This window comes from Anolis sagrei, chromosome 4 (genome assembly GCF_037176765.1).
Source record: "Anolis sagrei isolate rAnoSag1 chromosome 4, rAnoSag1.mat, whole genome shotgun sequence".
Taxonomy (NCBI): domain Eukaryota; kingdom Metazoa; phylum Chordata; class Lepidosauria; order Squamata; family Dactyloidae; genus Anolis; species Anolis sagrei.
The window spans coordinates 218,279,002-218,297,770 of record NC_090024.1 but is presented as its reverse complement, the minus strand read 5'-3'; the positions used below and the strand labels follow the sequence as shown (position 1 = coordinate 218,297,770).

General features: G+C 39.3%; 1 protein-coding gene and 1 long non-coding RNA gene across 2 annotated transcripts in view; one reads left to right on the top strand and one right to left on the bottom strand.

The window, feature by feature from the left end:
• The first annotated feature begins 954 nt into the window (after nucleotides 1-954).
• On the top strand, nucleotides 955-17,257 carry LOC137097017 (uncharacterized). Its single transcript, XR_010909915.1, has 3 exons — nucleotides 955-1,003; nucleotides 15,207-15,435; nucleotides 17,042-17,257. It is a non-coding gene; the product is annotated as an uncharacterized lncRNA (long non-coding RNA).
• Nucleotides 3,399-18,769, bottom strand: part of ADA (adenosine deaminase) — a 48,364-nt gene continuing 32,993 nt past the window's right edge. Inside the window, exons 6-11 of the mRNA XM_060772191.2 lie at nucleotides 16,201-16,325; nucleotides 15,286-15,357; nucleotides 12,792-12,893; nucleotides 11,998-12,065; nucleotides 10,688-10,817; nucleotides 3,399-8,309 (exon numbers count right to left, since the gene is read on the bottom strand). Coding sequence (XP_060628174.2) covers nucleotides 8,205-8,309; nucleotides 10,688-10,817; nucleotides 11,998-12,065; nucleotides 12,792-12,893; nucleotides 15,286-15,357; nucleotides 16,201-16,325 — 602 coding nt within the window. The 3' untranslated portion in view covers nucleotides 3,399-8,204. The remainder of the gene's footprint in view (nucleotides 8,310-10,687; nucleotides 10,818-11,997; nucleotides 12,066-12,791; nucleotides 12,894-15,285; nucleotides 15,358-16,200; nucleotides 16,326-18,769) is intronic.

The following is an 18,769-nucleotide window of genomic DNA, read 5'->3' as shown; positions in this document are numbered from 1 at the left end:
TTTGGGAGATGTAGTTGCTGGGATTTATAGTTAACCTACAACCAAAGAGCATTCTGAACCCCACTAACAATAGAATTGGGCCAAACTTCCCACAGAGAACCCTCATGCCTTGAAGGGACTCTCTGGCATGACCCCCTTCCCCAGTCTTGCATGCTCTCCCTCACCTGCACATGTGCACCATGCTGCCATGTGCCAAGCATGCTTGCTCTGCCCACCCTGCTTGGAGTTTTAGAAACAGCCCTCTGCTTGGTTGAGAGGCCAGCCAATCACAGCGGAGGACGGCTTTTGGTGGGAAGATTCATCATCTATTTCCAAAAAGGAAGTGGGAAGTTGGAGAGATCTTCAGCCTTCTCTGCCAAAGGGGTTCCTAAGACCATCTGAAATATGTTTTCTGATGATCTTTGCTGACCCCCCGAAGCTCACTTGTGACCCTCCCAGGGGTCCTGACCTCCAGGTTGAGAAATGCTGAGATTCCTAGAAATAAAATATGTGAATAATCAAATTCACTAAAGTCAAAATCACACATGTGGAGAAACAACTGTATAGCAAATGTATGGGTCCCAATATAGCAGCCTTGAGAATCAACATTATGAGAACTGGCTTTCTGCAACTCAACCATTTTAACCAGTGTCTTAGTTGCTGGTGGGCATTGTATTCATTGCCTGTCTGGAGACTTCCCATGGCTGATACTCTGCACTCAGTAGCCCCTTGAGCTTATCAAGCATGGCTTTTATAATCTTAGTTACTGATTCACCTAAGATTTCATGCTCATCCCATTATTCCATTCATCATCTCAAGGTCTACAGTATGTCAACATAACTAAACAGGAATAATACAAAATTGGAAAACCTAAGAATCAGGAATTTACTCCTTCCAAGTAGGTGTTCTAATGTTGTGACATTAACGTATTTTGACAAAGCCACTCCTGCTCTTATCCCTTCCCTCTAGGGAAAGCCACTCAGCTTTACTTTCTCTCTCCTAGAAAGTGTTCCTTCTACAGGAGGTAAGTTTCCTTCTGCTTATCTTGCTCTATTAAAGTATATTTTTAGTGTTCTTGTTATGATTTTATATTATGTGTTAATGTTTTTAAATGTTTTATGGTGTTTTGGGGCATTGAATCGTTGCCATTGTAAACCGCCCTGAGTCGCCTAAGGGCTGAGAAGGGCGGTATACAAATATAATAAATAAATAAATAAATAAATAAATAAATAAATAAATAAATAAATTTCTCTGCCACTTTTGGATTCCTCTCTACGTCTTCTGCTCTCTACCCTTCTTTCATAAACTGGAATAGGTTTGAGACCCTATTTAATGATACATTTTCTAAAGCATTAACCAACAGCAACTGTTCTATTTTCAAAAAGGAGTGCCCTTTTTTCCATTTCCTACATACATGCAAAAAGGTCAAGACAGTCGGATATTCATTGGTAACTGTAGTATCATAGGTGACATTCTAAACTTAGTGCTTCTAGGCTGTTAAGTATGCCTGCACTAGGTATTATATTTAGCTAAATCCCCTTCTGAGCTGGTTGCAAGCTACACAGGTCAGCGTGCAGTTTCACTGGTGAAGTGAACATGTTAAATGCAATGACCAATAGTACTGAAAGATCAGTTTCTGATGCAGAAAACTGAGCTTCTATTAAATGGCCTGAAAACTCATATTGAACTCCTATAATTCCATAATCCTTGCTATAGTCGAACCACAAGACAATACCTTTGAGAGTATTTTCCCTGTTTGTCCCTACAGTACTTGCACTGTCAGATGAAATCTTCTTGTAGCTTCCTGTCTATATATACTGTATTAAGCCTTTGCCGGAAAATGATATTTCCCATTAGTGACTCCTCAGTCTTTGAACTGAATATGCCAAGGTTATTCCCTACTACCATTGTTTGCTTTTGGTGAAAAAAAATCCTGAGTGGCTGCAATTGTGAATAATGATGTGCGGTGTGGTTTAACCCTTTCCTCTCTCATTCTCAGTCCATTCACTATGTTTCACTGTGTTATTGGGGTTTTTTTGTGACAGGAGCGACTCAAGAAACTGCAAGTCGCTTCTGGTTTGAGAAAACTGGCTATCTGCAAGGACGTTGCCTAGGGGATGCTCAGATGTTTTATCATCCTGTGGGAGGCTTCTTTCATGTCCCTGCATGAGAAACTGGAGCTGACATACAGGAGCTCACCCCACTCCCTGGATTCAAACCTCTGACCTTTCAGTCAGCAGTCCTGCTGGCACAAGGGTTTAACCCAGTGGCTCTCAGCCTTCCTAATGCCATGACCCCTTCATACAGTTTCTCATGTTGTGGTGACCCCTAACCATAAAATTATTTTCGTTGCTACTTCATAACTGTAATTTTGCTACTGTTATGAATTGTCATGTAAATACCTGACATGCAGGATGTATTTTTATTCACTGAACCAAATTTGGCACAAATACTTGATATGTTCAAATTTGAATGCTGGTGGGGTTGGCGGGGAGATTTTTCATTTGGGAGTTATAGTTGCTGGGATTTATAGTTCACCTAAAATCAAGAGCATTCTGAACTCCAGCAATGATGGAATTGAACCAAACTTGGCACACAGAACTCCCATGACCAACAGAAAATACTGAAAAGGTCTAATGGGCCCTTGAGCTTTGGAGTTGTAGTTCAGCTACATCCAGAGGGCACTGTGGACTAAAACGATAGATCTGGACCAAAGTTGGCACAAATACTCAATATGCCCAAATGTGAACACTGGTGGAGGTTGGGGAAAATAGACCTTGACATTTGGGAGTTGTCATTGCTGGGATTTATAGTTCACCTACAATCAAAGAGCATTCTGAATCCCACCAAGGATAGCATTGGGCTAAACTTCCCACACAGAACCCCCCATGACTAACAGAAAATACTGTGTTTTCTGATGGTCTTTGGCGACCCCTCTAACACTCCCTCGCGACCCCTCCAGGGGTCCCGACCCCCAGGTTGAGAAACACTGATTTAACCCATTGCACTGTTGAAAAGATATAAAGAGAGTAGTTACTAGGAAGAGGTGATCCTGTGCAAAGCTGAGGAAAGGAAAGCATTTTAAAGACCCAGTGTGCAGCCAGCCAAGAAATGCAAATTGCTTTCTGCAAATGACATATTGTGTATCACATCTAGTTTGGTCCCCATTTCCTGTAGCATTCCTGTAGCAACAATCTCCTCTATTTCACTTGTTTTCCCCACCCCATTTTGTAGATTCATTTCACCCATTCAGGAGCCCTACTTTTTAATCACTTTTTAAGCCCAGGAAAAGCCTAGCAATTGCCCTCCCTGCCTTAGCTGACCACATTAACAAATTCATTGTGATCTCTTTGCCCCTCCTCTTGTATCAATTTGGATTTTTTTTCCTGACATGGTCAAGGAAAAGAAAGAAATACTCATGCAGTTAAAATTGACTTTATTTTATTAAATGAAGAGACATAACATATTTTGTTCCTCAGGATGTGAACTGTCTCCTCAGAATGAAATTATGAAAAGCCATCACAAAACAAGAAATTGATGACTGCTTAAGAAGCATTGACAAACAAGATAATGTTCATTAGCATTACAAAAATAACAGAATAATTCCTCTATACATAGCCCCGAGAGTTATCGATATGACAGACATTTGCATTTACATTAAAAAATTCCTTCGTTTTCACTTGTACAAGCTGTTTATACATTGGCTAAACATTTTCTAAGATAAGTGCTATGCAAGGCCCCATCAACATTGCCATATAATGCATTATATGGTTAGTGCAAATTCATATAAGTGCAATTTAATGCATTTAAACTGCATCATGGTTCACAATGAACATATAATGCAATTTGAAGCCACATTATATGGCCATGTAGATGGTACCAAGACACAGGACCCTTCTACACAGCCATATAACCCAGAATATCAAGGCAGAAAATCCCCCATTTTGTGCTTTGAACTGGGTTATGAGTCCACACTGACATATATTCCAGTTCAAAGCAGATAATGTGGAATTTTCTGCCTTGATATTCTGAGTTATATGGCTGTGTGGAAGGGTCCTCAGTCTTCTATCCAAAAATATGACATTGATGTCAAAGTCAGTCATTAAGCACGGATTTTGGTATTTGAAGTTTTGTAATACCAGCCTTTCCAACCACCTGAAATGTGGAAGCACCAGCTTATATGATTTCCACAACAATGTTTACAACTTTATAGAACATTTACAAATAATAAAAATAACCACAACAATTTCAATATACATAACATAGCAACATACAATCAGAGTGCATTTTGACAGAGCCTGGGTCAAGATGACTCAAAATATTTATTTGTGCCACAGATTTCCTACGGCAATAAGCACCACAGAAAGTAGCTTGAGGATATACCCACCATCTGGAATAAGCCCTGCTTGGTTTGCAAGGAAACCAGAAGTGTTTCAATTCATGTTTGCAGCAGTTAAAACTGCCCAAATTGTGTGCATATAAAAACTCTAAGGCTTTACAATTACACTTAAGCAGAAGAGAGGACAGCATTCTTGAGCAGGATTCAGAGCCAGCGGAGACATGAAATGTGAGATCAAGTCTGCAAACTTTATTGTAGTTGACGCTGTTAAAGCAAACCTGGCTCCTTGAAAAAAGATTCCTTTTAATAATAGTACAAGTTTCCTATAGGGCCTCATACCGAGGCTCAGCTTTTATAGAAGTCTATAAACTTCCAGCATTACAATTCCTCTAAAACAGGCATGGGCAAACTTTGTCCCTCCAGATATTTTGGACTTCAACTTCCTCAATTCCTAACAACCTACCAGCTGTTAGGAATTGTGGGAATTAAGAGTCCAAAAAACCTGGAGGGATGAAGTTTGCCCATGCCTGCTCTAAAAACAAATAGTAATTTATGATCTACACTACCTTCAGAAGAGTGGTCCTCAACCTGTGGGTCCCCAGGTGTTTTGGCCTACAACACCCAGAAATCCCAGCCAATTTACCAGCTGTTAGGATTTCTGGGAGTGGAAGGCCAAAACATCTGGGGATCCACAGGCTGAGAACCACTGCTTTAGAACTTGAGTGGAAACCATGAGCCCTTCCAAGAGCTCTTTGGACTTTTAGCCATAACCAACAAAACCAATGGTGAGGAATGCTGGGAACTGTCATCTAACAACAACCATCCCAGCATTACATTAAGACAACAACCAAATGATAAAAAGACTAGGAATATGAGTAACACATTTACATTTTGAGGTTATCTTGTTGGAATTTGGAGTACTCCAAATCAAGTGTTTCACAGTACTGCTAGAGTTGCATTCATATTTTTTTTAGTCTTTAATAACTTGAATTAACTATCCAAACAATGTATATTAGGAAATCATAATATAGAGTTTAATGTATTAAGTATCAGGTTGTGAAATCATTAGATATAAAGACATTGAACCAGGATCACTGGATTTTGTTGACAGGGAAAAGGGATTGTATGGATCCATTTTTTGGGTGAGATGTTAAGCAACTAGATGTTAAGTCAAATGGACAACTGCAACTTTAAAAAATAAATAGCTCTGACAACACCTAAAACATGCATGGGCCAACTTGGGCCCTCCAGGTGTTTTGGACTTCAACTCCCACAATTCCTAGCAGCCTCAGGCCCCTTCCTTTTCCCCCTCAGCCGCTTATGCGGCTGAGGGGGAAAAGGAAAGGGCCTGAGGCTGTTAGGAATGAGGGGGAAAAGGAAAGCGGCTGAGGGGGAAAAGGAAAGGGCCTGAGGCTGTTGGGCATTGTGGGAGTTGAAGTCCAAAACACCTGGAGGGCCCAAGTTTGCCTGTGCCTGATCTATAAGAATTGAATTTGTGCCTTGTTGCCTGTTTCTTTTCCTTCACTATTGTGTTGTGAGCAGAGAAATGGAAAACATCATAACCCCAGTATGGTGTTTTGTTTTGTTTGTTTTTTACATTAGGGAGGAGGAATCACTGTGTGATTTGTAGCAGCTGTGAACTTACTGTATTGTTTCCTTGGGACCTCAGCCACTGTTTCAATATTAAACCAGGAAAGAAATAAGAGGAAGAACCAAGCTATTTTAAGAGATTTTTTTTAAGTAGGCATAATATGAGGTATGCTCCCCAGTGGGATAAAAATGTGAATTCCACATCAAGAAACTATAAAAAACTATTTTTGAAAAAAGAAGTTTCAATGCCATGCTTTTTTTCTCTGTTGATAATCAGGGGAAGTAAATTCCTATCAATTGCTTCTTAACACCTGGAACTTTTCACATCATATTTCATGCTAATTCTAAGGGACCTTCCACACATCCCTATATCCCAGAAGATCAAGGCAGAAAATCCCACAATATCTGCTTTGAAATGGGTTATCTGAGTCCACAGTCAGATAATGTGGGGTTTTCTGCCTTGATATTCTGGGATATAGGGCTGTGTGGAAGAGTCCCTGAACTCCATCCAAGGAGCAAATTTGCAAAAACATAAGAGGCTACAGGAAAAAAAATGTCGTGGTAAGAAGAGAAAGAAAAGCACTAGTCTGGGAACAATGTTATGTGCATGAACATTAATTTTTTGCAATAACTGAATATTTAAGAATGATACACCTTTAAATTTATTGTATGAATTTTGCTTTCTGATAGGGTTATTTAATGTTCCTGCCCAAAACAGACTTTTGTGGCCATATTATTTGAAATACTATGTTACTATTAAGTATTTGCATTTCAACAATGCTTACTCCACTTAAAAAGAGATAAGTGGAAGATCAAGTTCAGTTCTAATCGTACAGCACTATTAGTTTGTGTATTAGATAGACTATTAGGTACTTACTCATGGTTAACACACACTGACCTAGCATCATTAGATGTTAAGTTACTCTTAAACTATTTTCTTGTTTAACTTAAGTTAGAACTAGAAGTATAACAGAGCTGTTTCTATACTACAGGGAGGGGGATAAGGCAATTGTGCCAGCAAATATACTAGACCAGGCATGGGAAAACTTCGGCCCTCCAAGTGTTTTGGACTTCAATTACCACAATTCCTAATAGCCTACTGGTTGTTAGGAATTATGGGAGCTGAAGTCCAAAACACCTGGAGGGACGACGTTTTCCCATGTCTGTACTAGACTAAGTACATTAAAAAGGTCAGTTCTTCTCTAAAATCAGTTATATCTATAGTTTTAAAATGCATGTACAGTCCCTTAAGGCATCTTAAGCAAGTTGGATTTTGAAAGGCAAATGCTGAAGCAGGGACTAAATACAGCCATTTCTGTGTCCAGAAATCAAATGCAAATGTACAGCTGGACAATAATATACTTTCCCAGGCTTCTTAAATTCAATCCTCCATGTGCGTACAACTAACTATCTTTGGACTGAAGCCCTAGCTTTAGACAAGGAACTCTACACATTTTGATGCTATGAAAAATGTCGAGCTAGTGCTAAGACTAAACACAATTATGTACAAGTCGAAACTTTTCTATCTTTAGATAAGAATTCTATACATTCTGATGATATTAAAATAATGTTGAGTTAGTACTGAAAAAAATCATATACAAATCAAAGCATTTCTATCTTTAGGTAGATCAGAACTCTCAATGTTCAGTTGGAAGTGTGTGGTTTTATTCCTCTCGTTCACATATGTGGGCACCAGTGGTTCTCAACTTGTGGGTCCCCAGATGTTTTGGCCTTCAACTCCCAGAAATCCTAGCAGCTGGTAAACTGGCTGGGATTTCCGGGAGTTGTAGGCCAAAACACCTGGGCACCCACAGGTTGAGAACCATTGATGTAGACCAATTATTGGGAGCGATCTGTAAGGTCACAGATGATTTAAACTTTCTAAAGCCAGAGTAAAACCTTTCATTTTTAAGAGAGAAGACAACAAATTGAGAAAGTCCTTGTTTTTCTTGTGTGTATTTTTACCCCACTATTACATCTGGTTAAATGGATGTAATAAAGTGGAAAATGAGATGAATGTAGCATCAATGAGTAGCAATCTAGCTTTGAAAAACAACTGTTTTCAATGTAAAAGATGAATACGGTTAACTTACTTCCCACATTCTACCTATGGAATTATGCTATAGGTAGATATGAGACAAACATCATAGAAATACTGTTATTTTCACTTAGTGGATGACCCCACTCTGTAGATAATAGTAAACACAATAGTAACACTGTGTGTCATCTTCCAAGAAGCAAAATAGAGGTCTGAAATGTGCGTACAAGAGGACATAGCTGTTTAGCACAGAAGAGATTAGAACTCTGTGCTTTTTACCATATCATACGCTTCATACAGCTTGTAGAGAAGCTCCTTCTTCTCTTTCTCTGGCAGGAAGCAGGACTTGGCGGCATTGATATTCTGCAAGAAAGGAAGAATGAACATGGAAACAGAGGTCACTCAATCACAGCAAAAATATAAGATTTTGCTACCAATTCTATGCACAGCTAAACAAATTTAGGTAGTACCAATGAATAGCTGGAAGTGTTTTTTCCCAAGCCTATATTTTAACTCTTAAAAAAAGGAAGAAAGGCTTTATAAAACAGGTCTTGCTACAACTATATACAACTATAAATACCTCAGCCTAAGTCCCATTAAGCTCTATTGATTTGATATTATCCATCTAGATCTTGCTCCATTGGACCAAGTACTACAAGTCATTTGGGGTGACCAGACTGGGCAAGTCTCTGGCTTTCTCCTGCCTTCTAAATTTAGAGTGTGCAAAACACTTCTAAAATAGCAATACATTGACTCACTAATTGGCTACACGATGACCCAGCGTTTATTCCTTTCTTTGTGAGCCAACATGATGATTCAGCATTTCCCCAAGATGAAATTCTTCAATTACAAATCCAGAAGAAATAAGAATTCACGGCTTTGTGCCTTATTTTAATGGGAACAGGACCCTTATGACTTTATGTACAGTGGGCCTTTGGTATGTGTTGGGGTTTGGTTTCAGGATCCCACATGGATAACAAAATTCATGGATGCTCTAATCCCACAGAATGAAATTATGAAATTGGGTTTCTTATATAAAAATGGCAGAATCGAAGTATGCTTTTTGGATTTTCGTAATATTTTCAAGCTTTGGATGATTGAATCCACAGATACAGAATCTGTAGATACGAAGGGCCTACTGTAAACATATATGTTTTATTTCTATAGATTAAGTTGTGTTTATTTACACCATTATATGAAGATGGTAGTGCATGCACTGGTAACCTCAAGGTTGAACTTCCGCAATGCATTTTACATTGGGCTACCCTTGTACCAAGTTCAGGAACTGATTTAAATACAGCAGCCAAATTTGTTATAAGAACATCTAGGAGTGAGCATATCACACCTATCCTGAAGTCACTCCATGGCTGCCAATTAGTTTCTGGGCAAAGTACAAGGTGATGGTTTTGACCTTTAAAGCCCTATATGGTTTGGGTCCAAGTTACTCAAAGGATTGCTTTCTCCCATACTATCTGTCCTGCACACTTCAGTCTTCTGGGGGCGTCTGCTCCAACCAGCCACCATCCTGAGGACCTTTTCATTGGCCACCCCATGACTGTGTACATGGACTCCAACAGCTAAATGAAGTGTCAGAATTTAAAAACCATGTAAAGATCTATCTCTTCCATCAGGCCTACCCAGATATCCTTAAACATGAATTTTAAGTGTCCTTTGTTTGATCTATTTTGTGTATTTAATATGTGTTTTGTAGAGATACATTTTGGTGTGTAACTTTTCTGGAGGTACGTTTTAGTGTGTATGTTTGTAGTGTTTTTGCTGAGCATATGTATTTTAATTGTTCTGTAATCTGTCTCGAGCCATGAGAAGAGACCGGTAAGAAATAGAATTAGAGGGTTGGTGCTCATCTCCATTTCTAAGCCGAAGAGTGGGAATTGTCCGTAGACACCTCCAAGGTCATGTGGCTGGCATGACTGCACGGAGCGCTGTTATCTTCCCACAGAAGTGGTGCCTATTGATCTACTCACATTTAAATGTTTTCGAACTGCTAAGTTAGCAGAAGCTGGGGCTAACAGCGGTAGCTCACTCCACTCCCCAGATTCGAACCACCGACCTTTTGGTCAGCAAGTTGAGCAGCTCAGCGGTTTAACCTGAACTGACTGGACATATAAAAAGAAATTCAACTTTAAATATTTTAAAGGCTGGGCAAGACAAGATCCCAATAAGATTTTAGCATACTATTGAGTTAATTGTCACTAATTCCCTGAATGAAACATTCTGCTTCCTGGTTACTTCAAATATAAAGGGGTCAGAGTAAAACTATTAGTGAGGTGCATTGGTTTCCAACACTACTTTTGATTATGAAGCTATGTACTTCAGTTTTAAGATACACTCCCCCACCATGTAAACATCTCTAAAATGGAGTGTGTCTTATAATTGTGTGTGTGTGTGTATACACACACTTTTCCTGTTGATGGTACTGAAATTAGTGTGCCTCTTATGATTGATGGCATCTTAGAATAGAAGAAATACAGTAAAGTGCTGGTGGTCATTTATCAAGCCATATCCTTATTATGTTTTCTAATCATGGGGGAAGGCAATTAACCCTTGTACCTGACCAAATAGCAGGTATTATGGTAAAAACCTCAACATGTCCCTAGATTTCCTTTTGTTTGCAGATAAAGAGCAAACAACCAAATCCAAATGGAGGTGGATCAACTGCATCCCCCCATGAGCTCTATCACTTTAGTTCATTTTTAAAAAATTCAAAAAGATCAGCTTACGATTCTCTTGAATTCCTCTTCAGTGAAGCCCATTGAGTCCCGAGCTATTTTATAATCAGTGTGAATTGAGGAGCAGAAAATGAGTGGGTCATCTGTGTTCAGGGAATAATTTGCACGATCTTTCTTAAACCTGGAAAATCAGATATGAAACAATCTTTAAGAGGCTGCCATTCTGTATTTTCTCACGGGTAGAAATCTAGGTTTCTGCTTCATCTGTATTCAACTTCATGTTTACCCAGTGTCACAGTTAAAGGCAATGTCTTTTGTTAACGAGTCAAAAAGACAAACAGTTGATGCTTCCAAAAATCCTCTGGGCAGGACTGAAGGGCAGGGCAAAGAATGAGGCAAAACTTGGGTCTTAAGTCTATTTTTGTCAGACAGAGTGGACAAGATGGAACAAAGACCATCTTATTGCAAACCAAACAGGTATGTCGAAACATATTTCCTGTACTGCTAATAACCCATTTCTGTGGTAACAAGTTAAAAAAAAAACCAAGACATTTCATTAACTGGGTGGAGAATTTGCTTCGAATACTCGAAAATAAGGAAGCTGAAAATAATTGCAAAGATACCCAATGGGGAACGCCTGACTCGGTAGAAGGACAAGTGGAAAAGATCTTGAGAATCCTTGTGGACAATAAGTTAAACATGAGCAACAATGTGATGAGGCAGCAAAAAAAAAGCCAATGGGATTTTGGCCTGCATCAATAGGAGTATAGTGTCTAGATCTAGGGAAGTCATGCCACCCCTCTATTCTGCCTTGGTCAGACCACATTGGAAATACTGTGTCCAATTCTGGGCACCACAACTGAAGAGAGATATTGACAAGTCTAGAAGAGGGCAACTAAAATGATCAAGGGTCTGGAGAATAAGCCCTATGAGAAGCGGTTTAAAGAGCTGGGTATGTTTAGGCTGCAGAAGAGAAGGCTGAGAGGAGACATGACAGCCATGTGTGAGGGGAAGTCATAGGGAAGAGGGAGCAAGCTTGTTGTCTGCTACCCTGGAGACTAGGATGTGGATCAATTACTTCAAACTACAGGAAAGGAGATTCCACCTCAATATTAGGAAGAACTTCCTAACTGTGAGAGCTGTTCAGCAGTGGAACTCCCTGCCTTGGAGTGTGGTGGAGGCTCCTTATTTGGAGGCTTTTAAACATAGGCTGGATGGCCTTCTGTCGGGGGTGCTTTGAATGTGATTTTCCTTCTTCCTTCTTCAAAGTCTCTTCCAACGCTATGATTCTATAATTCCAAATGCAATGTGGGATGATTACTATGAAATTACAATATATATAAAAGGATAATCAATCATACCTTATACATGGATGATTGCTGAACTCTGTTTTACATGCACCGGTGAGATAGCTAGACCAAGGGCAGACCTATTTGTTTGTTATTAAAACAAACAAGAACACAAAACAAGAAATCAATATAGATTCCTATAAAAACATTTCTGTGTTGCAAACACACACACAAAATACTAAGTCAGAAGCATAAGTCTGTTATTATACATAAGCTGCTATCACATGGCAATTACATTCTTATTTTTCCAGTTCAAATAGTCCATCTCTTTTATCTCCAATGTGCTTGTGAAGATAGTGGTTGTTTACAGTGCAAACATAATGAAAACATTTTTGCAAGGTAAATATTAATTTTTGCCTTTGTAGCCAGTTCCGGTACACTTGGCGCAGAAAAGAACTGAGATAAACTGAAGCCCTTTAAACAAAAATGAACTAGTGAGACTGTAACAACACAGACATTATATTTGAGAGTATGCATGGCACATGAAGAAGATAGAATAGAATTTCCATAGCTGCATTTTAGCAGAAAGTACAAAATGTCTTACATGCAAAAGATCACGGATTCAATCCCCGGCATTTTCAGGTAGCGCAGAAAAAAAACAATTTATCAAATGCTTTGGTGTCACTGTTGGTCAGAGTAGAGTTTAAATAGAGTTTCAATCCACCCTGGCCAACTACCCATTCCAGTTATAAATACCAAAGACCTAGGAGAATCAGTACGTTGGCTGTTTTAAGGCAGCTTCCCGTGAACTGTAACTTATGCAAAATAATCGCTAGAAAGATTCTAGGCATAAGATCTTTCATTACCTCAAAATGCATAGAATCTTTCAAAAGCTGTTGATATAGACTTTCATCTTCAAAGACATGGTAGCCATGGCCAATTCGTTCTGCCTTCAGGATACTGATGGCCTGTAAAGGTATATAGGATGGGAGGTGATATATGAAGATTAGCAAAACAGGTTGAAATGAATTATGCACTTAGCAAAGCAATTACAACAAAATCAAAGTTAGAGGGGCTTCATTAAGAGATCCAGAACTAATAATGTGATTTTTAATAAATATGGATCATAGTATGTTAAAATGCAGAGTTTAGAAAACTTTTAGTAACGGTAAATCTAGTTGTATCTGCCTCTGGGGTGGTGGTGCTCATCTCCATTTCTAAGCCAAAGAGCCGGCATTGTCCACAGGCACCTCCTAGATCATGTGGCCGACATGACTCCATGGAGTGCCATTACCTTCCCGCCAGAGCGGTACCTGTTGATCTAATCATATTTGAATGTTTTAAGACTGCTAGGTTGGCAGAAACTGGGGGTAACAGCGGGAGCTCATCCCATTCCCTGGATCCAAACTGCCGACCTTTTGGTCAGCAAGTTCAGCAGCTCAGCAGTTTTATCCGCTGCACCACCAGGGGCTTATAAAATTGCAGGATTAAAAGATTGCAATTCTCAGAGTTACAAAATTGCAATGGTTGTTATCTAATTTTTTCAAGCGCTGGTGAAAATCTTGAAATACAGCTCTCCTATACTTGGCACAGACCACTTGGACACACCTAGGGTTATTTCCAGGTCAATATAACAAAGAATGGGTTGGCACTGTATGAACAAATACTGAGTTTGCACATTATTTCTCCTCTTGGTGGTTTCCCATACCTCTTCCCTTTTTTTTCAGGCCACAAACCAGTTTTCCTAACTTCTGGGATGGCAGACTATATTGTTTGCACTCCAAACAAGAATCTCAGATTGTGTCTGGGTTTGATGCTTGCTCATGTACTATCAAATTATGACAGCCAGTGTGCTGTAGTGGTTGGAGTGCCGAACTGCAATTGTGGAGAGTTGAGATTGAACCTTTGCTTAGCCATGGAAATCCACTTGGTGACCTTGGGTGAGTCACATACTCTCGGCTCTAAAAAAACCTGTGATAGGTTCACTGTAGGGCCACCATCATTCCAAAACATCTTGAAGGTAAATAATACATTACTTTTGAATCAAACTTGAAAGGGCAGTCTGAGCAGTAAGTCCCCAATGTCCACAGTGATAAGTAAAACCAAATCCAAGACTCCAAGTATACCCGCCTGATAGTTTGCCTCTGCTGCCCAATGTTTTGTTATAGTTACAATATTCCATTTTAAAATGAGCATAGCCTCCACAGTGTCTATACCTCTGGCTTGAAGTCTCTGAATTCTGCAACCAAAAATGCACAAGTATTTGGAAAATATATATATTGCAGAATAAAACAAGGATTCAAAAAAGGCCTATGTGAAGACACAACGTGCTTCTGTATGGCCACAAATGTCTCCATGCTCTCTTTCATCAGCAGGCAAATATTTGTTTTATATTGACAGGCCTTTAACTTTTAACTGAAATGTGTTGTGTTGTAATTTATCTTTTTATGCTTTTAAATGAATATTGTCGTGTTATTTTTTAACTTTCGTATTTAGCTCTGTTTAAGTTGTATTTTGTATTTAACTTAATGTTCCCCATAGGGAGAAAAATGAGATGTAAATCAAACACACATGTCTGCCCCAACTGTAAATTCTAATAACAAGTATTCCAAATTAATACAGTGTTTCTCGAAAGAAGCAAATGATATTCAAAACTAGCTTTGGAATAAGTGCAGAGAAATATCCCGGCGCATCCAGAAGATTTCACAGAGCTTTTTGGATCCGACCTAATGAAATCATACAGTGAAAGAGCGGAATGTGCTGCCTTGGAGAATGGTGGAGTGTGCATCTTTGGAAAGTTTTAAACCAGTGGTTCCCAACCTGTGATCCATGGACCACCAGTGGTCCACAAGAACTAAAATTTGGTTCACGGCCTCACCATTACTACACTGTTGCAACAAGAATGGTCTTGTGAAACCCTCTTATAGTGCCAAGGCTTATTAAATATTGTTTTCTATAGGCAAGCAGATGGCAACTACTGGATGGCATATGTTCTGTATCAGAAACTAGAGCTGATGTGGTCTATCCAATGCAATTTTCTGAATCAGCACCCCAAATAACCAAACCAAATCTAAAGTTGACCAAAAACTGATTTGTAATCTTTTTGGTACTAATGTTGGAGAATGGTTCTTGATCAAAGTGGTCCCTGGTCAAATAAAAGATTGGGCACCACTGTTTTAAACCAAGGTTGAATGGGCATCTGTCAGGACTGCTTTGATTCCTGCAGGACAGAAGACTGAACCGGATGGCCCTTGTGGTGTCTTCTTTGTTTTATTTTATAGAAGCATCTTCTATATCAATGCCAATCAGCAGCATTCCTGAAAAGATCAAGTTTCATTGCTCTGCAACACAGTTTCTTACCTCTTTGATGACCTGGGAAGATCCAACTTCACCAGCGTGAACAGTCCGATGAATGCCACATCGTTCAGCTTCCTAGACAGAACAAAATAGGAGACAGAGAGATTTGAAGTGACTGGCTGATGTCAGAGAGGCATAACACAGTTAAGACTGGTATTTGCAAACTTCTCTTTTTTCATTGCTGTTGAATTTAGAAAAAAAACCTGCCTCATATAAATTAATAAAATGCCTAGTACTGTATTCCTATTTTTCTCAGGATAGATATTAAAATATATTTAAAGCTAAAGATACCAATTTCTCATCTTTAGTATGAAAAACGAGCCACCATATGATAATCTGAACTTTTCTCTGTTAGTGATACAACATTATGCAATTTAACCTACAATAACCTGGCATTAATGGTACATTCAGGGCTTCTTAAATTTTTCCACTTGGAACCCCTTTTGGTCCGAGAAATATTTATGCAACCAGGGCACATACTTAGGTATATAAAATAGGTATTAAAAACCAAACACTGAATTATAACAAATCTGCATTTGCAAGGCTTGCTAAACAGGCTGGTTCCCCTTGTTAGAAAGTACATCTGAAGCAACTTCTGAAGAGACCATTGTAAACTAAACACAGTGCAGCAAATTTGTGTAATGTTCATAAAACATTTACTGTTGCCAAATTTTTGGACCCCCAACAGTGAGCTATGGGAAACCCATTTTAGGCCCAGAAAAGGTGAATGAAAAATGTGAAGATGAAGTGGTCAGTCCCCAGGGCTCTGACAAACAGCCGAATGAAACAGTCTGTAGCCCATATGCCCCAATTTCCTCAGTGATTTTTGCCTAATTATTGCATTGAAACATTATGCCAATATTCTTCAGCTACACAATAGTGATCTTTGACTGATATTCCATACTCAACTCAACCAACCTCATAAGCTTTTCGGTGTTCTGGGCAGGTTTCAGCACATATTGACTCGTCCCCAGCTAAGTCTATACCAACCACTGAATCATTCTTATACTTCTTACACAATTCTACTACTTCTGGTGACCAGCCTGGAAAGGAAAGGAAAAAAAAAACCCTAATAAGGATGAGATTTTCCCCAGAAACACCCAAAGCCTCATTGGAAAATGTATGTCATACAAAAGTATCATTTTGTTTTCCCAGGCTTTTTCTTCTGACTTTCAAAATTTGACAAATGTTGAATGCTGCCCAGAAACTATAGATGAGTTTGTTTCTGGGCATCAAACACTCCAGCTATGGGTTAATGATATTTCCAGAAGGGAATTACAAGGTGTATATTTCTGTTTGACGTACCTGCACATACTGCAATGTATTATCCTAGCTGTAACTTCCCTGCTGTGTTTAAAGGATGTCAAATATTGACAGATTTATAGTATAAGCCTTAAAACATCCTGGTTTACACATGGAAAAGTCTATTTTCATGGGCTTACTAAATGGCAAAGAGTCTATTTCACTTGACACATGAGATGTTATTATACCTCTGTAAATCCAATGAGGCTTAATGCTATACCAATTAGATACGCGCGCACACACACACAATGAGGCTAAATGTCCATAAGTAGAACAGCCTGGAATCATTATCTATGTAAATGCTGAAATAAACAATTACCAGAAAGATTTATCCTGGCTCTCAGGCAAGAACACTTGTAGATGCCAGAAACTGAACTTTGAACTTAGAACGTGATAAAGAAACACTCACATGCAAGAGTTAAAGTCACAAACTAAGAATCTCTCTTTTCTGTTTCAGGCTTGACTCAGTGCTAACCCACTGCCAGATTTCGCCTGAGCCAAGGGAAAGCACTCTCAGCACAAGAACAAACTGCAATCAGTGCACATGAAGAATTTGAAATGGAGCAGATCAAATCAAAGTCTGGTCCCACCTCTGACCAAACTTGAACAGATCACAGTTTCTGTCCCTCGCAATCAGTCCACATAAACAAACAAGCAGTGAATCATAAACTCAGAGGTTGTGTGAATAATCCCAATATATGACCTTGGAAGCACATCAAGTTTATTCGCACAGTAATGTAGTCATGAAGTTACTTTTTCACTTTCAGTCCCAAAGCAGTGAAATGCTGTACATTGTTTATATACTAATACTTTTTGGTAGAAAACAAAACTGACATTTGAAACTGCAAGTTCAAGGACTTGCACAGTTGTTCTTTGCCTTTAAGGAATGATTTTATATCAAGAATGGGCAAACGTCGGTCCTCCAAGTGTTTTGGCTTCTACTCCCACATATCCAAAAAGACGGTAAGCTGGCTGGGATTTCTGAGAATTGAGGTTCAAAACACCTGGAGAGCCAAAGTTTGCCCATGCCTGATCTATGTGTTAGAATTAATGAAGATTGACATCTCTTTAGCTGCCATGGCTCAATGCTGTGGAATTCTTTGAGTTGTAGTTTAGTTTTTTCATGTCAGGAGCAACTTGATAAACTGCAAGTTGCTTCCGGTGTGAGAGAATTGGCCGCCTGCAAGGATGTTGCCCAGTGGACACCCAGATGTGCTACCATCTTGTGGAAGGCTTCTCTCATGTCCCCCCATGGGAAGCTGAAGCTGACAGACGGGATCTCACCTCCTTGGATTCAAACCACCGACATTTTGGTCAGCAGTCATGCTGACACAGGGGTTTAACCCATCGTGGACTCCAAACCACAACTCACCAAACTATAACTCACAGGATTCCACAGCAATAAGTCATGTCATTTAAAGTGATGTCAAACAGCATTAATTCTACAACGTAATGCACCTAATCATTCCAACTTATGGTGAGCCTAAGGCAAACTTCTCAAGGGTTTTTCCTAGCAACGTTTGTTCAGAGAAGGTTAGGATTTGCCTTCCTCTGAGGTCGTGAGTGTGTGATATATTCAGGGTCATCTGGCTTTTAATTTTTGTTATTTTACAATATTTTGTTGACTTTTTCCAATACTAAGATGATAAGGACTGACATCCAATGCAGTGTGCGGAAGAACAGCACAGAAACGGAAAAGTAAAAAAAAAACATTCTATTTTGTATCAGTACTTTAAATATACTATCAATAACTTATGTAGAATCAAACAACAAAACTTTAAAAAAATTCTTGAGGAACAAGGAAATGTTTTAAAAATAGCAATGCATGGTGTTAGTTAAAGGTAAAAGTTTTCCCCTGACATTAAGTCTAGTCGTGTCTGATTCTGGGGGATGGTTCTCATCTCCATTTCTAAGCTGAAGAGCCAGCATTGTCCATAGACACCTCTATGGTCATGTGGCCGGCATGACTGCATGGAGCGGCGTTACCTTCCCATCAGAGCGGTATCTATTGATCAACTCATATTTGCATATTTCTGAACTGCTAGGTTAGCAGAAGCTGGGGCTAACAGCGGGAGCTCACGCTGCTCCCTGCATTCGAACCACCGACATTTCAGTCAGCAAGTTCAGCATCTCAGCAGTTTAACCCACTGCACCACTGGGGGCTCCTTGCATGGTGTTAAGCATA